Raw genomic sequence first — 23,350 nt, 5'->3', positions numbered from 1 at the left:
GTAGTGTTTTGTTTTGTATTGTCTTTTTGTCTTGTACTGTTTGCACTAAATCACACACTATGCACTTTATATGGCTAGGACAACTTACTTTTAGTGTTTTTTTACTTCTTACTTTTTGTTTTGTGTAGCACCATGGTCCTAGAGAAACGTTATTTAACACTATGTATTGCATCAGCTATATATGGCTGGAATGACAATAAAAGGCTTCTTGACTTGACTCGATAGAAACTGTACTATTTGGTAAATGTGTAAATATTGGGTTTGACTCTAGTTTGTAACTATACTATACTGCCAAAAGTTTTGGGACAGCCCTCATTGAATTGAGGTGTTGTTCTTCAGGGATTGGACTTGGCTCCTTATTTCCACTGAAAGGAACTCTTAATGCTTTATGCTCCCAGCTTTGTGGGAACAGTTTGGGGATGACCCCATCCTGTTTCAACATGACTTAACACCAGTGCACAAAGCAAGGTCCAGAAAAGACATGGATGGGCGAGTTTGGTGTGGAGGAACTTCACAGAGTCCTGACCTATTCCAAAACTATGACGTCTCCCTTTACATGCACATGAATGTAATATGGAGTTGGCCTGCCCTTTACAGCTATAGCAGCTTCAACTCCTCTGGGAAGACTTTCCACAAGGTTTAGGAGTGTGTTTATGGGAATTTTTAACCATTCCTCTAGAAGTGCATTTATGAGGTCAGACACTGATGTTGGACGAGAAGGCCTGGCTCACAGTCTCCACTCTAGTTCATCCCAAAGGTGTTCTATCAGGTTGAGGTCAGGACTCCAGTCAAGTTCCTCCACACCAAACTCACTCATCCATGTCTTTATGGACCTTGCTTTGTGCACTGGTGTGCAGTCATATTTGGAACAGGAAGGGGTCATCCCCAAACTGTTCCCACAAAGTTGGGAGAATGAAATTGTCTAATATGTCTTGGTATGCTGAAGCATTAAGAGTTCCTCTCACTGGAACTAAGGGGCCGAGCCCAACCCCTGAAAAACAACATCTGAATTCAATGATTTGGAGGGGTGTCTTTTAGCAATATAGTGTATGTAAAAGACAACTTTCTTTCATTTCTACTATTATTTTTAAGTTTCAAATCTGATTCAATCTTCTATTCTGCCGGTTCTTTACCAGCAACAGATTCTGATGTGCAAGACGATCATGATAATTCGATTTAATAAACAAATCGGTTCGGTGCTTCACCTCGTGACGTCATCTGGTGCGTGCATTAACTACTTTACACTGAAAGGAGTTGGAAACACTATAACAAGTTATAGCACTAGTCAGGGTGGGAGCTCACAGAACAGGAGTGATCAGACAAAAAGTCACACTAGTCCAGTTAGAATAATAAGCTTGGAGGGAGAAAAGCTGCAAAACAGATTTCCATTCAGTTTAAATCTCTGTATAAACCACAGAGAAATACAGCTAAACAACTTTAATACAAATGAGAAAAGTAGTCTTACATCATCCATAAGCATTATGATAATATTTGGAGTCGAAACATTGTGGGTCTCGGCGGTCCCAAAACAGAAGACAGTCCAAAAAAGAAGAAAGAAGTAATGCACATTTCTGGTCTCCATTCCTGCGCTAATTCACTGACTGACTCACTGACTCGCTTTAAGGAAGCGGTTAAAGTGTGACACGAGCGTCATGTGAGTCAAAAATCACTTGAAAAAATGTCTACAGATTGCCTTAACGTTCTATCTGTGGCTGTAGTCGACATACTGTTCGCTGTGTGAACGCACTAACAAAAGCAAAGAATATAAATCCGGCTGAAATCAAAATAAAACTTGCCCCGCTCCTACAGTCATGTGAACGCGTCAGCGCTGTCACGTGACACGGTCTCCGTCTCACGCGTCAGCGCTGTCACGTGACACGGTCTCCGTCTTGACGCAATATTCCAACATGGCGGTGTGTGTGGCTGTTATAGCGAAAGAGGTAAACGTAAATGTACCTTTACTTTAATTCATCTTGTGTTAATCGGCGTAAATATGAACATAATAATGAATTAAATCTGTAAACTGTCCAACGTCGATTCACTCGCTTTAACTACCAACTGCTTCCTGTGTTGTTTTGGGTTTTCTTAGCATTTGCCTACGATACCTAAAGGCTGAATCCTGAGTATATTTGATCTCAGTACACTGGGACACTACATAGGGTATAATACACTGATCTCTGATCAGTGCCTATGTTGTGCACTTGATAGTTAATAATGATTGGTTTGGAATGAAACTCCAGCGAGCTAAAGCGCAGGCGAAGATTTTATTGTTATTGCTGTGTTTATTAAGTCGTGGTTAATTTTGTTTACTTCATGTAAAGCAATGGATCTTTCTTCATTTACGGGTTTTATCAGCAGGCATGTAGCAGGCTTCAGGATCAATAAAAATGATGATAGAGTTTGTGTAGTTGTTTACAGTAAACAAACAAAAACAGTACAATGTCTCAGTATATTTTGGGCTCTTATTCCACCTGCTCTTCATATTTTATAGTTTAGCTTTTACACGGAGGAGTGGAATAACACTGGTTATGTTATTTCATTGTTTGTTTACATGTTCTTCACCTGCCAAAAGCCAACATTTATGATCAGCTTTGCCAGCATTTCTCAAAAACTTACCTGATTAAGACATGGACATACACTATATTGCCAAAAGTTTTGGGACACCCCTCCAAATCATTTAATTCATAGGTTGGGCTCGGCCCCTTAGTTCCAGTGAAAGGAACTCTTAATGCTTCAGCATACCAAGACATTTTGGACAATTTCATGATCCAAACTTTGTGGGAACAGTTTGGGGATGACCGCTTCCTGTTCCACCATGACTGCACACCAGTGCACAAAGCAAGGTCCATAAAGACATGGATGAGAGAGTTTGGTGTGGAGGAACAGTAGTGATCAGTGATTGGTCATTGGGAACAGTGACAGTGATGATCTGTGATTAGTCATTGGGAACAGTAGTGATCAGTGATTGGCTAAATGGTTAAAGCGCTGGGTTAAGATGGTTGAGAAGGTTGGGGTTCAATTCCCAGCACCTTCGTTACCACTGTTGTGCCTTTAAGCTTCTTTTATTGTTTGTGGAATCAAGGCTGACCTTGTGCTTCACCTCAGCTTCCTACTAACCTGGGATATGCAAAGAAAAGAATTCACTGTGCTGTATTGTAACAAAGACGACGACTTCTGATTGGTCTTTGAGAAACAATTGTGGTCACCGTTTGGTCATTTGGAAAGAATGGTGCTAAGTGATTGGTTGTTGGGATCAATGATGATGATCAAGTTTTCACACTGATTGCGAGTTATCTGAACCTGCTCTTTCAACTCATATAACGCAGCTGTAACAAAGTTGACATTGTTTACCAAGGCACACAACATAAAGCACTCAGACTTACTAGTGGCACCTGCTTACTCCTTCTTTTCTGATACGATACTGAGATCAGTGCTCTGACCTTATACTAGTCCTAACATCCACACAGTAAGCAAGCCAGTTTCTGTTTGTATGCTTCAGTGATACATTTCATTGCAACTGTTTCTCCAGAATTATCCTCTGTACATCCGGAGCATTCCGACGCAGAGCGAGCTGAAATTCCACTACACAGTGCACACCTCGCTGGACGTGGTAGAGGAGAAGATCTCTGCCGTGGGTAAAGTGATGGCCGATCAGCGAGAGCTCTACCTGGGACTGCTCTATCCTACAGAAGACTACAAAGTGTATCCTTCTGATGCAACTGATTTTTTGCAGTTCATGCTCTTGAGTGAATGAACAGTGAAAGCTCAGGTCATGGCAGTGAACAGATTTCTGAGAGCAGTGCGTCCTTGCTTTCTATTGAGTTTAATGTCAGTCTTGTGGACACAGTACAGTTACTGAATAACGTCGTTTATTTACAGGCATTACTTCACTTTTAGTGTAATTTATCTGGGTAAAGGTTGTATAAGCTTTGTCATGACCAGTCACAAGGTTCCCTCTTTCTTTTATTAAAACTACATACAAAGAGAGAGAACTTTTTTATTAATTATTAATCCCGGAAATTCTTTTGTCAGTGAATGCTTCAGATGACAAGAAAAATAAATATAAATGACAAATAAAAAATAAAATATTCTCTATATATAAATGTGTTCAAATGTATAATGTATGTATAAATTAAAAAATAAGAAATAATCTATATATACAAATGTATTCAAAAGTATAATGTATATACATTATACTTTTGAATATATTTGTATATATAGATTATTTCATTTATTTTTGAAAATATAAATGAAATATAAAATCTAAACGAAAAAAATAAATGAAATATTCTATATATACAAAATGTATAATGTATTCAAAGTACAAAAAAGGTGCTTTGAAACTAGAACATATTGCACATGGTATTACATTAATGTATATTGTCATTATTGTGGAATTTTGATACTATCAGTGTTCATTTGTTCAGCTCTGCTCCCTACTGAAAGGGGAGGAGTTATAGAGTTTGAGGGCCACTGGTAGGATGTGGTGTGGGCATAAAAGAACTCTGAGCACCATAGCCATTGTATCTTACTGTGATGGATCAGTAGTTTAATAGGTGGTACATGTAGGGCTGATCATTCCAATCCTAATTCTTGCATCTTGAGTGCCACAGCAGATTGGATGCCTTGGACAGAGGGATGTATAGCAAAGATACTTATGACAATGCTGGACCATGTTTAGACACTTCTCAGATTGTCTGATCAGGAAAAAAAAAAAAACTAATCCTATTTTCTAATCATATTTTGCAAAGCAAAAACCAAAATTGGATGCTTTAGTCTTAGATTAAAAATAAGAAAAAACCTGAACAGGAAAGATTGATCAAGCTTAACTGAAATACCAGATATGGCTATGTGACAAACTCCAAAGTGAAGTTTGTGATCGTCGTGGACTCGTCAAACACCTCACTGAGAGATAATGAGATACGAAGCGTAAGTAGCCTTCAGCAGATAAGGTTTTGACTAAAATTGGGAGTTCAAATTCCACAGACAACACCGATTATAGATTCTTAACTAACTCAAATATTAGGAAATTAATTGCTGGTGTATTAAAAAGTCTCTGTAACCGAAGTAGTCAGCAAAATACACAATATCTTCAAGTCAGTGTTCACCATTAGATAACGAATCACATTTAATTACACTAATGAATCAAGTGACCTTTACATCGGGATCGGATTTAGCAGGGACACAATCCCTTTGTAATTACCATTTGTTGTGAATTACTGCATCAGAATAACCTACAGTAGAAATCAATCTTCTCCACAGATGTTCAGAAAATTGCACAACTCCTTCACAGATGTCATGTGCAATCCCTTCTACAACCCTGGAGATCCCATACAGTCCAAGTAAGAAGTTCTGGATGATAGTCAAAGCCGGCGATCAGCTGGGTAAATCTATTCTCTAAACAGTGTTCTTTACTTTCAGGGCTTTTGACAGCACGGTGTCAGCCATGATGGTGGCGTCCAGCTGAAGCTGTATTTCGCGCCGTTGTACATACAGAAGTTCATGTGTCCTTTTCTTGCATTTGTTTATATGTTTGTTGTTATGAAGTAAAATATTTTCATTTAATAAACTGATGTGTAACACTGTTACAGGAGAGAGCAAATTATTTTATTTATTTTTTTTTCTGTCAATGTCACATTAAACGGATATAGAAAATTAGACCAAAAAAAAAAAATACTGAAATTCAAAGGCACTCTAGCCTTCAAGCAGCTCAATTTACAGAAAGGACATTATAAAAAAAAAAAACAGAAATAAAATAACGTCATCGGTGTAAATGAAGTTTCTTCATCGTTCAGGCTTTAAACCAGACAAAATATATACGAGAAGCCATACAAAAATATATATATGCACTTAAAATGTAACTATGAATATCGAGGTGTAAGCCGAGTCCATTAAAGGCAGGAACGTAACAGCGCTGAACAGTCAGCACCCATAAGTGCTTCCAAAAGAAAAACAATAAAACTAAAACACTCTTCATTCCGTCAGTAGGAAATGTACCAAGGCTGGGCTCTTCCACTTCCCCTGAAACAGCACACACAACTATAATTAAAAAAAAACACTGCAGTAAACAGGATCCCTTTCGTCTGGTGTGTGTGTGATTTCTGACTTCGATTAGATCAGCGGTGTAATGATTAGATGACTTGGATCATGAATGAAATGAAACAGTAACCATCATAAATCAATTCTAAATTGCATATCAATAATTTCTTTTGAAACCAAGGTGATTTGCCCCACCTATAATACATGAATGAACAGCAGGCTTATCCTACATTCTGAACAAAGTTATTCACAGAGCTCAGAAAATGCATCAGAGCAGATTCTGTAGCATCAGCAAATATCAAACTGTTGCTTTAAATCTTAAAGTGATAGTGTGGAAGCCTGAGCTTTACAGTCCGACACGTTACGTTTTCAAGTTTTTAGAGAATTTTTTTTGACGTTTTACCCATAAAATGTAGTTTCTCAGCTAAGTTATGTTTAGTGTCTGCAGCTGGTAATGAAGCAAACATCAGATACTTAGATTGAAGACATTTCAGATAACTATAAATATCACTGTTTCTTTTAATCACAGTGGAAGTTACAAATTGAAATAAAATCTTAAAAAGTATTACAATATAAATAAGTATCACTTCACTGAAAGACACATAGATCCCTAGATAGATATATAGATCCCTAGATCGATAGATAGATCAGTATATTTAGGTGAAAAATATCCTGCATCTTAATCTTCAGTGTGATGTGTGGAGCACTGACCGGATGAAGCCGCGGAATCTGCCCTGGAAGCCATTATGGAACCGGGAAGCGCGGACACCTCGGCCTCGGAAACGCCCACCTCGCATGAACCCTCTGTCTGTGCTGCTGATGCCTGGCATGTTGGTGCGTTTAGGTAAGACCTGTAGCCAGAACACACAATCAGGCCAGCTTAATGTAGTTCAACTCTCTTAATGCATCAGGGTATGTGCTTAAATTCTCACATTTACAAAACAGATGGACATGAAATGACAGAACTCATTTCTCCATCACTCTGGCACATTGTGGCACTGGTAGATTAAGTAATTGCTTCATCTCAAGCAAAACAAAACATGAGATCATGAAATGTACCATCAGTCTACTCACACAAACAATTACACCATCCTGTCTGAGTAACAGATCGCAATTCTTACCTGTATTTTTCACATTCTTGGGTTTATTGTGTAGATATTGTGTTGCACAATAACCCTGAAGACCTGTTCCTATTCTCACACAAATGCATGTGTCTTTCATAACAAATTAATCACAATTTTTAACATCAGTAAACTGGTTCTGCCTTTTCTGAACTGAAGTACTTTTAAGGGTTTTAAAGAACATTTCCCTAAAAACAAAAGAGGTCAAGAGAAAGCGAACAGTTGAAAAACTTCAGTCGTTTTGCCAAGTGAAGATACAGAGCCTTTTTTTTTTTTTACCCACAATACTCGATTATTGTCTCTGTGCACGTCAACATCATCTACTCCCTTCCAATGATAAGCCAGCATGCCATGTTGTGCATCTGCATTTCAGAACACATCATATTTTATTTAAGCAATAAAAACAACAGGATTTGCTGTTATAGGAAGATAATCAAATGAGGTTCCATCCTCAGAGCTGATTAGTTTCCTATAACAAAGTGTTTCAATCCTCATATACCATAGGACTTTTTCAATATTATAATTTGCATTTATTATTAAAATGCACGCCCTTTCATACATGGTATGGTTTAGAAGCAGTACATCCACTACAAGTTCATGTTGCTATAGAAACAATATTTGAGTGCATTAATGACAGCTGGCTCTTCTGTCAGAGCTTTTGTTATTGAAAACATCATCAACACCTTCTGACCAACCGGATGAGAACTCGACAGCGCTGTAAACGGTGGCCGAGTCACGGCACAATTCCGGTTTTATCCAAACGACGATTTTGACGAGTGTGAGGGCACAATTTCTCTGGGATGGACAGGCTCAAAGGCCATGACTTCATCCCTGGTTAAAATATGAGCTCAAACCGTGGCCCGGTGGCCCTTATTAATGAATGTTGTGTAGAAATGAACACAGAATTCTTCATCCAGAATTACTTATGTACAAATCTGTGTCTGATGCGTGAAAAGGTCATATGAGCATAATTGATGAATCAAATTCAGCTACATGTAACAAGTTTCCATACATTAGCCCTTTATTTATATAGGACATGCATGCGGCACACCACCATTTACCCTCGTATATGGGATCTGTGTATATGCATATCATGTAGTTTAAATATGTCCAGATGTAGCAACAGTGACTCAATTAAACACATTAAAACCTCTGACAGGTGAAGTGAATAACACTGTTCACTTGCTATATAATGCATCTCACCCCTTGACAGGTGCCACTGTAATGAGAAAATCAGTCAGTTGTTGAAGTTGATGTGTTGGAAATGGGTAATTGTAAAGATCTGAGAGATGAAACTGATGGCTAGATGACTGGGTCAGAGCATCTCCAAAACAATAGGTCTTGTGGGACGTTCCTGGTATGCAGTGATTAGCATCTACTAAAAAATGAAGAACCAGTAACCCAGAGTCAGGATCACAGGGCCCAAGGCTTGCTGATGCACATGGGGAGTGAAAGATACTGTAGCATAAATGACTAAAAAACTTCATGCTGGCTATGACAGGCTTTTAGTGTATGCAACAACATAACGTTCAAATGTCTTTAAAAAGCATGGGTATGTGGTGCATCTGCCCAAAACAACACATCCTGGTCAGTGCTTGGTGCAGCTGCTGTGGTACATAATTGATCCCATTATTCACCTATGACCTAATGATCTGATAAATATCCACATCACACTTACAAATGACTTGCTGACACTGAATGCTTTTACCTACACTGATCAGCCATAACATTATGACCACTGCCGGGCGCCGTGAATAACATTGATTATCTCCTCATCATGGCACCTTTTAGTGGGCGGGATATATTAGGCAGCAAGTGAACATTTGGTCCTCAAAGTTGATGTGTTAGAAGCAGGAAAAATGGACAAGTGTAAGGATTTGAGAGAGTTTGACAAAGGGCCAAACTGTGATGGCTAGACGACTGGATCAGAGCATCTCCAAAACTGCAGCTCTTGTGGGGTGTTCCCAGTCTGCAGTGGTCAGTATCTATCAAACGTATCTTTTAAATCCGGCAAGTAGGCCCAACCTCACAACTTGGAGGACTTTAAGGATCTGCTGCCAACATCTTTGTGCCAGAGACCACAGCACACCTTCAGGGATCTAGTGGAGTCCATGCCTCCAACACAATATTAGGCAGGTGGTCATAATGTTATGCCTGATCAGTGCACACTTTAGTACATGGTTCCTACATGTGCACTTGTGATTATAATAATTTCTGTTCCATTATTCAAATGATTTATTCTATACTTACTGAGAATAACTGCAAATCAAATCACACCAAAGCTGAAACTGATGAAAAAGGATACTAGCAGTGAACTTTCGCTGTGCTCAACAAAGTTTGTCTGGATGCAAATTTGCTAAGGCCCATTGAATATAACACTTACACTTCATTCTCACCTTAATGACTCGTCCTCTGAACAAGGTTTCGTCCAAAGCCATGGCCATCCTCACCGACTCTCTATCAGAGAACTCGATGTATGCGAACCTAAGGAGAAGAGCAACGCCATGTCGACTCAAACAATGCTTAAGACAGTGACACAGACTAATATAATCCTGCCCTCACCCTTTCGGATGGCCAGTGAATTTGTCGCACAGAATAGTGACCCTGTTCACGTGACCACAGCCATTAAAGTAGATCTCCAGCTCATCTGCGGTCGTCCCATAATCCACCTGTGTCCATTTAAAAGCAGTGTGCAGTGTTTAAGAACAGCTTGAATACTCAGGGGTGGTGCCTCAGAGCATCTCAGAGAAACTTTATATGGCACTGAGTCACATATGACTATGAATTACATGGAAAAAAAATTATGCAACAATTTAGTTTTAGTTAAAAAAAAAAAAAAAAAAAATGAAAAAGTTGAATTTACATTAAACAAAAGTTATGCTGGAAGAGCACCATATTAGTTTTTGGGAAACATGTTGCCTTTTTAACTCATTTGTGTTACTACTGTGAAAAGGAGGAGAACATCCTCAGATTCCTGTCCTTGGTTGACAAAAGTGGAACCTGCTGTGGTTAAAGTCCAATGTTTTGTGCATGCTGAGATACTGCTAACCGCAGTAGTTAAGAGTGATAATATGACTTACTACATCCTTCCTGGCAGCTCAAACCAATCTGGCCATTTTCTCTCTCAACAAGGTGTTTCCATCCACAGAACTGTCACATACTGAATGTTTTTAGTTTGTTTGTTCTGCAGCGTTCTGTGTAAACTCCAGGAGAACATCCCAGGAGATCAGGAGTTTCTGAAATACTCAAACCAGCCCATCTGGTACCAACAAGTTACAGAGAGCACACTTTTTCTTTATTCATATGAACATTACCTGAAGCTCTCCCATGTCTAAATAAAGTGGTCTAATAAAGGGGACAGTGAGTGTATTTTTAGTTAGAAATTCTGGATCCATGTTTCTTGTTTGATGCTTCAATCAATAAATAATGTATTTGATGAAGTTATACATCTATATACTCTATATTGCCAATGATTTTGGGACACTCCTCCAAATCATTGAATTTAGGTGTCGATGTATTAGGGGTTGGACTCGGCCCCTTAGTTCCAGTGAAAGGAACTCTTAATGCTTCAGCATACCAAGATATTTTGGACAATTTCATGCTCCGATGTTCCAACATGACTGCACACCAGTGCACAAAGCAAGGTCCATAAAGACATAGACAGAGTCCTGACCTCAACCTGATGGAACACCTTTGGGATGAATTAGAGTGGAGACGGTGAGCCAGGCCTTCATGTCCAACATCCGTGTCTGACCTCACAAATGCTCTTCTAGAGGAATGGTCAAAAATTCCCATAAACACACTCCTTAACCTTGTGGAAATCCTTCCCAGAAGAGTCGAAGCTGTTATAGCTGCAAAGGGTGGGCCAACTCCATATTACATTCATGTGCATGTAAAGGCAGATGTCCCAAAACTTTTGGCAATATAGTGTATCTATGTTGCCATGCTCAGCAATCACTCGACTGAAATATGAGGCAGATGAACTAAGAGCACAATTCATATATAATAAGGCACAGATGTTTTACAGCAAATATTTACCACATGGCAATTAAACAAATCTTTAATAAAACACGGCTTACGTTCCCCACATAGACAGATCTGGTGTCGGCGTCTATCCTCTCCTCAGGTGTCATACTGTAGAAAAGTCCTGATAACACACAGACGTCAGATAATCCAACACACATGCCTTTGAGAGACTTGATCCGAAGCTTAAAGACTGAATATAAAGCGCTTTAAACATTTAAACATACGACTCACTTCACATTCTGTATCCCTGTAAATATAAAACGTTGTACACCCATGATTGATAAAAGGCAATCATCACCATTCCTACCCAAAGCCAACTCAGGAGCGCAGCACTGACAGGGTTTGGGAAGTGACGGCAATGCGGACAGCTTTAGCTCACCTGCCTGTAGAGGGCCGTAGGAAAAGGGTTTCTCTGAACAGTACTGTGCTTCCCTCAGCTTCTCCTCCTCCTCTTCCTCCATCTCCATTACCCGTGCCTTGATCGCCTCCAACTCCTGCAGGATAAAAGAACAAAAATCACAGCAGGGACTCCAGGCTCATATATCTTAGACTTATTTTACATAGAATTACATGCACTGAGCTCCATTCTTGTTTTTCTGTAATGGAATCCTGGAGGTTTGATATGTGAGCTTTGGTTTAGAAACCAAGCATGGAAGTCTTTTGGACACAGGCAGGTCTTGTTACATTAGACAAAAAAAGAGAAACCCTTATTTTAAAAAATGACACTGGGGGAAAAAATGCTTTAAAAATCAAAATCACCTGAATTTAAACTTGATGGAAAAAAATAAAACCATCTGTCTACATGAAAAGAAAATGATTTATAACATTCATTGACAACCAAGTGAAAGAGGCAATTACTCTACTAAAGAATTAGTTTAACTAAAGATCAGAACTTTTCCTCTCTGCAAATCTGTTTATTAATCAGCCGAGTTTGCTGAACTGAAATCTCTTTCATGAACATACAGCCATAAACTGCCATAGATTTACTGTTAAGATGTATAATTTCACACAAATATTTTGTTAATAGCATCATTACAAATTGATCAAAGTGGAACTACATCAACCGCCTCAATTCAGGTTTTCAGGTATACTTTTGTCTTCAAACGTTGGGATTTTTTGTTCTACAGGTATTTATCTTAAACAACAATATCACTGATGAACTGAATCAGGTCTAAGACATACACTATATTGCCAAAAGTTTTGGGACACCCCTCCTAAACATCGAATTCAGGAGTTGGGCTCGGCCCCTTAATTCCAGTGAAAGGAACTCTTAATGCTTCAGCTTCAAGACATTTTGGACAATTTTATTCTCCCAACTTTGTGGGAACAGTTGGGGATGACCCCTTCCTGTTCCAACATTACTGTACACCAGTGCACAAAGCCATGGATGAGTGAGTTTGGTGTGGAGGAACTTGACTGGCCTGCACAGAGTCCTGACCTCAACCCGACAGAACACCTTTTGGGATGAATTAGAGTGGAGACTGTGAGCCAGACCTTCTCCTCCAACATCAGTGCCTGACCTCATAAATGCGCTTCTAGTGGAATGGTCAAAAATTCCCATAAACACACTCCTACACCTTGTGGAAAGCCTTCTCAGAAGAGGTGAAGCTGTTATAGCTGCAAAGAGTGGGACAACTCCATATTACATTCATGTACATGTAAACCCAGACATCCCAGTTTTGGTCTGGCTCACAGTCTCCGCTCTTATTCCTCCCAAAAGGTGTTCTATCAGGTTGAGGTCAGGACTCTGTGCAGGTCAGTCCAGTTCCTCCACACCAAACTCATTCATCCATGTCTTTATGGACCTTGCTTTGTGCACTGGTATGCAGTCATGTTAAAACAGGAAGGGGTCATCCCCAAACTGTTCCCACAAAGCATGAAATTGTCCCAAATGTCTTGGTATGCTGAAGCATTAAGAGTTCCTTTCACTGGAACTAAGGGAGAAAGTGCAGCCCCTGAATTCAATGATTTGGAGGGGTGTCCCAAAACTTTTGGCAATATAAGTACATCTTGGCTTAAGTACATGGACAAAATTTGCTATAACTAATCCATTAACAGGTGAGACGTGATTCTAGATGTGATTGATGCTTTTCTAATGGGATACAGGGGGGCCTATAGTGCTCTCCAGTCTGAGATTCACAGGCTCCAACTAAGATTATTACAGTTTACATCTGTAATTATACTCATATTCAAACTCATATTCATCTTAGGTTTTTATCAAGATAAATACACACTAAATATACCCCAGAACCTGAACCAAGAACGATGGACTCTTGAGAGGGGGAATAAAAAGTTTACATAATAACAGGAAATTGCTCGTGGAAACAATGAGGCTAATTTCTAAAGAAGATGAACAGCCTTGTTGTTTTCAGCAGAGAAGCTGGAGCAAGTTCAGAACAAAAGCAGGTGCTGGTTGAAGTAAACTGGCTGAAAGAGTTAATTATATTGTCTTAATCTGTGTTAGCAAATCTTTAAAAAGGGAACACACGCCTTGTACATGCTAAAAGGATTATCTATACACTTACATCGAAGAATAAAGACTAGAAACTTACCGGGTCCTCAGTGAACTGACTTCCGGAGTTGAGAGCTCCTTTAATATCGTAGATTTGCTCCGCCATGTTAGATACCGAGCTGAACTCCAATAATCATACCACCTTTAGCCTGCTGCTTTAATCCTTCTTCATCAATCCAAACCCTGTAAATAAGCCTATTTCTTTTAAATTAAACAAGTCACCAAACAGACCTACTGAAAAAGGACTGGAAATATTTAACACAATTTTTCGTACGTCTAAGGTTACAAAGGAAAAGGCGGCGTCCAAACCTGCACTTTAAAATACTTAATAGGGGTCACAGGTCGCCATGGTTACATCCCAAATCCAACCATACCGCATGAATGAATATGAAAACAGTAGGTAGTGCGAATGTAGTTTGCGGTTTGGGACACAGCCCGAAAGAGTCTACAGAGAAGATGGAGGCGGTTCAGCTTTAATGAGCTCACCTGCAACTCACCTGCCTGAAAATACACACCCCAAAAAATATTTCAAATTTAACTATTACTGAGGAAACATTATATATGATATTCCATTCAATTATACCATTTATGTAACTGTTATTAAATGCATTAAATAGCTGTGGAGAAAAGACCCGGATGAGACATTATACATCATTGAAGTCTACGCAGAGGGGGCGTGGCTTTCTGAAGAGCCATACAATTTGTATTTAATTGGTTTAAAGCTTTAAAGGACAGATTTGTGGTGCAACCACGATTTAAGGGTTATTACATTTTATTTTTAGAGGTTATTTACCTACAGAATAAAAGATAGTTGCAAAGCCTATTATTTCCTCTGTTCTTTGACTTCTTGATTCTGATTGGCTAGAAGGTGTTGATTAATTTTCTGTAACGAATCGCTCTGACAGTAACACTGGCTGTAACTCAAATCACAGACTTATACAAGTGTGTCCAGTCTATATCCTTTCTGTAGTAATAGCTCATTCACAGGGACTCTTATGGTTGATGCTGCACATGATCTAAACCACCTATTTCTTAGGTGAAGGAGCAGATCTGAAAGGTTCGTGGTCATAGAGTGTTTGGTGCACTGGGATGTTTGGATGCTGTCATCTTACCACCCTCACAAGTCGCTTAGATTTGCTGACTCTGAAGTGGTTGGACGCTTTATGTCCCGGGAAGCCTTCATGTCTGTCACCTTCTGGCTCTCCCTTTTAGTTATACTGTCATAGCTAGTCTGACCAGAGTCCCTGCCTGCCCTTTACACATAATCCAAATGATCTTTAAACATCACATGCATACTTAATATCTTTCTCTCTCTGTCTTTCTCTGTCGAGCTATACGTCCCACTCCCTAGCTCCCAGTGTTCTGGTTTTGCAGTGTGACCAATTCTTCTTTCCAGACCTGCCTGATCCATTCAGACGCTCTACCCCTGGTCGAAGTCTCGCCGCTTGGTGGTGCTCACTGATGCTGTGGATGGATCTGTGTGGACAGCCTGTTACATGTAGACAGAACTCAGGAACTACACTGACCTAATAGTTCCTCATGAGCCTTTGGCTGCTGTTGTAGAAAGGACATTAATCAGTTACTGTACAGTTACATTATTTACTGTCCAGTGTCACCCAAATGAGGATTCCCTTCTGAGCCTGGTTCCTCTCAAGGCTTCTTCCTCATATCATCTCAGGGAGGTTTTTCTCCCCACCGTTGCCACAGACTTGCTCATTAGGGATAAAATAGGGATAAAATAGTTATTTTAATTTAAACTTTATTTAGTTTGCATACTTCTGTAAAACTGCTATACAAATAAACTGAATTGAATTGAAATAATTCTTAATATGGTGAAGCTTTCTACAGGAGAAATTTATTTAACACTTATAGAAGGAGTCACCCAAAGCATTTTCCATACAATGCATCAATCACATCATCTGGTAATAATTAATCTAAATACAATTTAACTTGATAGGCTAATTTACTAATTGCTTCATTCTTTTATACAATGCATGTACTATTATTATACTATGCATAATTGTAGCTCATTACTGTGAGGACACAATGGCTGGAGATTTGCATTGTGAATTATAAAGTTTCTCAGTGCAAGCTGATATAGCTCTCTAAACACCAGAGTGTTAAATAAAAAACCATTTGGGTAGGTGGGTACTTAAAATCAAAAGCATTGTTTTAAAATATAAATTGCGTTACGATAAATGAAGCAAAAAAAACAACAACAACAACAATGCACTTGTCATTCCAAAGCCATAGTGACTAGTTGAATAATGCTGCTGCCTTGTTCATGTGTATAGATTACAGTACATTCAATTCAATTCAATTTTATTTATATAGCGCTTTTAACAATGAACATTGTCTCAAAGCAGCTTTACCGAACATAAGAAACAAAAAAACATGTAAACAGTCTTAGATGTTTAGACAGAATTATCCCTAGTGAGCAAGCCTGAGGTAACTGTGGCTAGGAAAAACTCCCTTAGATGGTATGAGGAAGAAACCTTAAAAGGAACCAGACTCAAAAGGAAACCTCATCCTCATTTGGGTGACACTGGACATGAACAATGCCCTTTCTGCATTTATGTATAGTGAATTGTGTGATATAGAACATTATTGTGTGTAATAATTAAGAGGTGGTTGTCGTCCTCAAAGTCCACATAGGGTTGGCAGCGTTACTTTGAGTACCTAAATCCTTACGAAGCAGAACCCAGCTGGATGGATCTCTGGATGCCTCGGGATCCTCGCAGGGTTGGCCTCTGTCTACTGAAGCTGGCACAATCTCTATATGCCTCAGGATGGGTAGAAGAAGAGAAACACGTGGAACAGAATTAACGTAGCTGCTGTTCATAATATTAGCAACACTAGATGATAATGTGCATTTAATCAGATGCCTAGCTAAAGAGATATGTCTTTAATCTACATTTGAATTGGGAGACTGTGTCTGAGCCCCGAACACAGTCAGGAAGGCTATTCCAAAGTTTAGGACGCTCTACCCCCTTTTGTAGACTTTGATATTCTGGGAACTACCTTTCGAGATCTTAAGGAGAGTGGTGGATTGTAGCGTGTTAGAAGACTGGTTAGATACGTGGGAGCTAAACCATTTAGTTCCTTGTACGTAAGTAGTGCTAGTTTATACATCGTAGTGTCCTAAACAAACTGGAGATAAAGAAATGGACACAGTTTGATACAGAAATGATCATATGATTACTTATGATTAACTACAGGGTGGCATAGTGGTGCACAGGGGAAAGGTTTTCCTTGTGTTCTCCCTGTGTCCATGTGGATTTCTTCTGGGTGCTCTGTTTTCCTCCTTCCTCCCAAAAAACATGGCAGTAGGTGATCTGCCAATGCGAAACTGTTGAAGGTGTAAATGTGTGTGTGTGATGCCCTGTGATGTGTGTATTCCTGCCTCATACCCAGTGTTCCCAGCCCAGGCTGCAGATCCCCTCCTGATCCCTACTACAAAGATCTTACAAAGGAGCCAACGACTGAAACTTTATTTAGGTTTAGGAAACTTTTATCTTTGTACAACAAACAGAGTTCATTTCAGTCAGTGATTGGTAACATAACACTGCAGCACAACTCCGAACAGAATAATTACCTCAACAGAGACTTAATTGAAGTAAGTGGATCCCGACAAGTAAATAACAGGTTTTAGCTCTCACACAAGGCCTTAGTCATTTCATTCAAGTTCTCTCTGTGGGTATCTGGGGACGTAACATCATGCATGATCACTCAGGAAATGAAGGACAAGCCACACAAGCGATGTTTCGTATTTCGCTGTCTTTTTTTAATTACACAGATACATATCTCAACACAGACAATAACCTGATTTAGAATGTTTACAGCGTCACATATCCAACGAAGCGCACAGTAAAGGGGTAGAAGGGGCAGCAAAATGGGGGAGAAGAGCATGCAAGAAAGAAATCAAAACTTCTCCTGGCACAGTTCACTTCATCTAGAGACTGATAACAGGGAAAAAAAAAAAGTCTTCATCACACCAACCTTTTCCTACAGAAACAACGTTCTCTTTTCTGTAACAATGTATTGCACAATACAGTAAATAACGCTTCCCTAAACATGTCAAACCAAACCTTCATCTTTAGGTATCTTTACAGAAATAATAAAAAAAAAAAAAGTCCAGCTATTTTAGCATTAGGGAGATCAAGCGTCCGCTCCGGCTTTGCTAACAATAGCGTTCTCAGTCTCATTAGTGTGTGAGGTTTACATTACAACAGGGTGAGCTATGGATGTCCACTGATAAAGGGCTTCTGGTAGAAAGTCCAAAAAGCTTCTGATCACATGCATTTTCCCTAGCAAAACATTCCACCTATACCCTTTATGGATGGTATAATTAAAGCAGAAGAAAAAAAAAATGATTGAAAACCCTTGTCAAATATCTCACTTTATAATATATATGTAATGCTAATTTTACCATTGTTTCAGGTCAGCAGAGCTCGTTTGATTTCCGAGGGTCACGTTATCAGAAATGTGTAGCCCCGGATGTCTCCCAGCCTCGACCCCTTCACAAATCGGCTCAGAGAAGCCGTGCCTCCCGTTGCGCCCAAGAAAACACAGATATATACAAACGGTGGAAGAGTACATCAGCAGGCTCTTCCTTTTTGGTTCGACTTTGGTTGGAGACACGACGGGACACTAAATTAGATCATGAAGCGCATTGAGGCTTGGTACGACCTAAAATGTGAGCTGAGCAGACATGCAAATCGCAGAGAAGGAGTGAGAGATGTGTGTTTGTGTGTATCCTCTGTCTTCGTTTTGCTCATGGTATCGGATTAAAGCTCTGGAATATTCAAGTAGTTTACACAGCGAGATCATGAATGAGAAGCTTCTGTCTCTCCAGCACACACTCCAGTGGCACGTTCTCGTTCTCCAGCCAAGCTGCCTGATGCTAGACATGTGCCCATTTCAAGTATCATGGTATGATACTTACCTAAGCTTTTATCCCTATTTACAACATTGTAAGGCTTATATCTTAAAATATCCACACAGTTACCTGTCTCGACTATCGACAAGGAGTCTGTACAGGCTTCAGATTTGGCATACAGATCGTTATGTCTCTTGTACGACTTTGTTAACTAAAAAAAAAACTGTCACTAGTGCTGTCTGTCATGCAGTCTACACTGGATGCCTCCTGAATATTCTGCGTGCACACAGGAATAATATAATACACGTCGAATATGATAATATATACACTATAGGGCACATGGCAAACTGTGGCTTTGTACGTTCAGCACCAGAACAACTATTCTGCTGCTGTCTTGTGCTTGGAGCATGTGTGTGTGTGTGTGTGTGTGTGTGTTTTACACCACTTTGGTTCAGGGTCGTTAGTTCGCACTAGCTCATGTTCAAAAGGCTGCAATTAACCAGCATACAGAGGTGCTTTGGTCTGTTCTTTTGGATAACTATGGGACATGTTAATATGCTGAATGTGTTAAATAAAACTCCTTAGAAAATAGAGCAGCTGTGTTCAGACAGACAGGTTCAATCCAGCTTAAAAAATAAAAATTAAGCCACATTTGTATGGATTTCAAATCGTTCTGGAAAAGTTCCTTATTTCGTTTATCCAGCTAAATCGTGTATCTTTCGTTATTTGGTACACATCTAAACGAAATTTCTTAAGCTCAGCATGTAGGCTGCATCGTTAATGGAGCAAATGTGGTGACAATGCAAACAATATCTATTTGATCATCTGTAACTTCCTCCTCTGACGTTCAGATTTCGCCCCGCTGTGTGAACGAAGCCTTTTAGTCAAATCTGTAGTCAAAACCCCTAAAGTAACATATGCAGGCTGAATGTACGTTGTTTCTTCAGATGGCGGTAGGTTTGCATGTCTGCTAGCGGCACGGCTCTCCGAGACAGCGGCACGTACATCTCACGCTCTTGGACAGGAGGTAGCTAACGAGGAGACGGCAAGCCGAGGAAGAACGCCCGGGGAGACAACGAGGGCCATATTCAGCTCTGCAGCTCTGCTTCATCATACACAGGTGGAAAAAAAAAAGCTTTACATACGGACTGTAAGACTTCATATATTAATTTCCAAATAAGAAAATAGATCATTCAATATTGAATGTACTTAAATTAAAGGAGCCGACATCAAAAAGAGTGCTAAACAGGACGCTAAGCAGGAAACCTTTCAAGTTTGGTCCGTGTTAGAGGTATGGCATGTGGACAGGACGTCTGAGTGCACTAAATGTTTCTGCATTTAAACCCACTATTCGTTCAAGGTGACGGACTCGCTTAGATCTAAAGGGCTTTTTCTCATTTTGGGGGACATCTTTATTATCGTTCGTTATGTGGCCCTTCGTTAACACGAAACTTAAATCCGCTTCAATGTGTTTCTAGGACTCCAGCACCTCTGGAGACTGCATCTGGGGGAGGAAAAATAACCATAGCATGTACCGCAGTATAGACAAGAGACAAAAAGAAGTGTTAGCTTGACACTGGTGTCAGATTTTTGGACCGGAGGTTAGTTCAGTGACGAAGCGTGCAACATTTACACAGTTACACTGAAATCAACAGGAAGTGACTTGAAATCCTGCCATCAGGATGACGCTTAACAAGGTGGTGCTCGTGATCCTTCGAATCGCACCGCTTCTCTTTAATAAACTGTACAAGCAGTGATAAGTCACCGACTCTGACATTGGCCTCCCCCATGTCACCTACTGAAGTCCTGATTTTGCAGAGGCAGCAAGCTGTTTCCTTAAAGCCTTCAAGCTCCAAGTTAACAATCTGGAAAATATCTTGGTGATGACGTACGCCAGATCAAATTGAACCCGAACCCCACTTTTTTGACCCAACTGTGACTCGGCAAAACCAGGACTCGCTGTCATCTACATCTATAGATTACACAATATACAGAGTAAAACAGACGGGACAAAAAAAAAATGCATGGGTCTGAATGAGTAATTACAATTGCTTTGATTTGCAAAAGGAAAAAGAAGTGAGAAATGATTTGTAGACATTATACTTTCTGTTATTTGGCAAACACATTTTTTTTTTTTTGGACCTCTTACTTTTTAAATACTATATACATTCACATTAAGTTACGGTTGTTATTTTAAATAGATTTATATGTAGATTTATATTATAAGGTACCCTAAGGGTGGTTTCTGAGGTTCCGTTCAGTAGCTGAATTCTCTTCTCATATTGCACCTCCGTCCTCTCACTGTCTCGAAAACACGAGTGATTCTAAAATACACGAGGAGTTTCTACACTCTAGACCTTTCTCTCCTCAGAACGTCTTTATGCGTCCGGCCCAAACTCAAAACAAGACCGAGAAAGAAAGTGGAAAAAATAAACAGAAATACAAATCAGGCAGCACAGGGAGACATCAGAGACAGAAGACATCGAGAACCAGAAAGAAGCAGTATCTACACGTTTGATCCCTTCTCGGATATCCGCTCAGGGGGGAAGGAGACAAAGGGACAAAGTAGGCAGGAGGTAGAAAATAAAACGGAGTAAGAAAGAGATAGAGAGAGAGAGAGAGATATATAGAAGAGAAATCAAGTCCACACCGCTTTTTATGAGACAGGTTTTTTTTTTGTTGTTGTTTTTTGATTTTTTTTTTTAAGCAGTCTGCTCTTCATGCTTTGGAAAAACGAGGGAGAGTGAAAATTACAGCTCACTGGAAAATCGGGAGAGTTTTAGAAAAAAACAAAACAAAGCAAAACAAAACAAAAAAAAAACGGAGAATTGCTTCAAAAGGCTCGTCCTTGGAGTGCGATCCTTGCACAGACGTTCTCAGTTCTTTTTGAGGGTTTTTGTGGGTTTTTTTTTTTTTTTGGCATTTTGTGGTGCCAATTTTCTTTCGAGGCCAAGAGCGCGTTCATTTCCATGCATCTTGTTTGGTCCACTCGTCCTTGCTTTCTCTCTCTCTCTCTCTCTCCGCCTGTATGTCTTTTTGCTTTGAGCAAAGGCGGATAGCATGTCACTTCAACGTGTTCCTTGGGGTTAGAGCAGGGGATTGTGGGTAACTCGGCGTCCCGGGTGGGGAGAAGAGGGACGGAGGTGGGGGTGGGGGGTGGGGGGCACAGTGAGAGGAGGGAGGCAGGGATTGAATTTTTTCCTTTTTTCCTTGCTGCCTCTCGACAAGAAACCAGACTTGGGTTTGAGGAGGTTTTGCTTCGTTCGCGTTTGGTTACAAGACGAGTGCTTCTCCGTGAAACTTTGGCAGTGTATTAAAAAGGTTTGGATCATGTTTTTTTATGTCTTTTTTTTTCATTTGGGTTCGCATCAGAACAGAGAGGTGAGTCCGGTGTAGGTTTTTCTTGGCTCGCTAGCAAGGTAGTTATCAGGTCTTTATTCTTTTTATTATTATTATTATTATTATTATTATTATTAGCATCATTATTTTTGGATTTTTGGATTTTCTTGTTAAAGCCAAAAACAAACCGGTGAAAGAAGATCGTTCATGGTTTGAGGAACGGAGCGCTGGGATGGGAGGGGAAATCTGTCGGCCCCTCCGTACAAACCCAGACAGGAGGAGAAATCTGTGTGTGTTAGACTGGCAGGAGGAATCTAACTCCTATTCAAGCTTCTCTAAAAAAGTCCCATTGCTCTCTGTGGAAGAGAACGGAGTGTGTGAGGTGTGAACTGCCTCCATGCGTACTGGGCTGACCGTATATATATATATATATATATATATATATATATATATATATATATATATATATATATATATATATATATACAGGGCTTAAATTATTCCTAAAGCCAAGCTCGAATTTATATCTTGCTGCCTTATTTTAAATAAGACGCGGTTCCAATTGCTGACTGCGTCCTCAGTAAATCAAACCCTTTCAAATGTTAATAAATATAGAGCTAGAGTTAAATGAGAGCTTCAGGTAGTTGAGAAGAAGTGAGGAACTCGTAGAGGTGGGAAGAAGTGCGAGGATTTGTGGTGAACATATCTCAGCTTCTTTTGGGTGCAGGTGCAGCAGCAGCGTTAGCGGTAGCAGTGAGCGTGCCCAGGCTTCTTTTCAGAGGTCAGCGGGAGGAGGAATCCAGTAGGGCAGGTGTGGCAGGGGTGGTGGAACGCGACACACTGCTGGAGCTGGAGCTGCTGTCTTTGGGGCTTCCTCCACCGCCGGCCTGCCCGACCAGAGACAGAGGGCCCGGGACGGTGCTGTCCGAGTGTGTGGGCGGAGCGCTGGTAGAGCATGAAGAGGCAGAAGAGGACGAGGATGACGACGAGGAAGGAGTTCCCAGAGGAACGCTGGCACCTCCAGGTAGCCCCTGCAGCGTCTGGCCGCACACGTGATGGTGCTTCTCCCAATCCTTGTGCTGGCAGAAGGAGCCGCAGTACCGTGCTGTGTTGCAGCCGCTGCACGTCTCGCTTGCCTTGCGGCCGCAGTTCCAGCAGCTCTGTGATAATCGAGGAGAGAGGAGTGTGTTAGCAAAGCGCACTCCTGTAGTAACAGCTCTGTCTTTCCTAAAATAACCACAAGTTCTAGCAGAGGCTAAGCTCATGCTTGACTAGTGCTCTTAAGTTAATATGATACTAAACATTTCACATGTTAAGTCTAACTGGGATCCTGAAAGTTTATAATTAGAAAGGCAATAATTACAAAGACAAATAAATATAATTATTTGTTGGCCTAATGCTTAATATTTCCCGAGCAGGAGTAAGCGTGTGCTG

The 23,350-nt window shown here is 40.1% G+C and overlaps 4 protein-coding genes across 6 annotated transcripts in view; 1 reads left to right on the top strand and 3 right to left on the bottom strand.

Annotated features, from left to right (window-relative positions):
* Positions 1–1,845, bottom strand: part of galns (galactosamine (N-acetyl)-6-sulfatase) — a 37,654-nt gene extending 35,809 nt beyond the window's left edge. The window contains exon 1 of the mRNA XM_058382100.1: positions 1,466–1,845. Within this exon, the coding sequence (XP_058238083.1) occupies positions 1,466–1,582 (117 nt within the window). The 5' untranslated portion in view covers positions 1,583–1,845. The remainder of the gene's footprint in view (positions 1–1,465) is intronic.
* Positions 1,833–5,588, top strand: trappc2l (trafficking protein particle complex subunit 2L). The gene is made up of 5 exons (XM_058382108.1): positions 1,833–1,940; positions 3,530–3,702; positions 4,842–4,929; positions 5,263–5,342; positions 5,422–5,588. Exons 1-5 carry the CDS (start codon positions 1,908–1,910, stop codon positions 5,465–5,467), a joined length of 420 nt encoding a protein of 139 aa, XP_058238091.1. The 5' UTR covers positions 1,833–1,907; the 3' UTR covers positions 5,468–5,588.
* Positions 5,578–14,188, bottom strand: pabpn1l (PABPN1 like, cytoplasmic). The gene is made up of 8 exons (XM_058382105.1): positions 14,008–14,188; positions 13,739–13,881; positions 11,566–11,680; positions 11,240–11,307; positions 9,723–9,829; positions 9,557–9,644; positions 6,751–6,890; positions 5,578–6,021 (listed from the first exon to the last, which is right to left on the bottom strand). Exons 2-8 carry the CDS (start codon positions 13,802–13,804, stop codon positions 5,982–5,984), a joined length of 624 nt encoding a protein of 207 aa, XP_058238088.1. The 5' UTR covers positions 13,805–13,881; positions 14,008–14,188; the 3' UTR covers positions 5,578–5,981.
* A 3,272-nt stretch (positions 14,189–17,460) lies between these two features.
* The window catches only part of cbfa2t3 (CBFA2/RUNX1 partner transcriptional co-repressor 3), a 52,965-nt gene continuing 47,075 nt past the window's right edge, over positions 17,461–23,350 (bottom strand). For all 3 annotated transcript variants that reach the window (XM_058382096.1, XM_058382094.1, XM_058382097.1), the window contains one exon: positions 17,461–23,076. In XM_058382096.1, the coding sequence (XP_058238079.1) occupies positions 22,699–23,076 (378 nt within the window). In that variant the 3' untranslated portion in view covers positions 17,461–22,698. The remainder of the gene's footprint in view (positions 23,077–23,350) is intronic.

This window comes from Hemibagrus wyckioides, linkage group LG27 (genome assembly GCF_019097595.1).
Source record: "Hemibagrus wyckioides isolate EC202008001 linkage group LG27, SWU_Hwy_1.0, whole genome shotgun sequence".
Classification (NCBI taxonomy): Eukaryota; Metazoa; Chordata; class Actinopteri; order Siluriformes; family Bagridae; genus Hemibagrus; species Hemibagrus wyckioides.
This window is presented reverse-complemented; position numbering and strand designations above follow the sequence as displayed.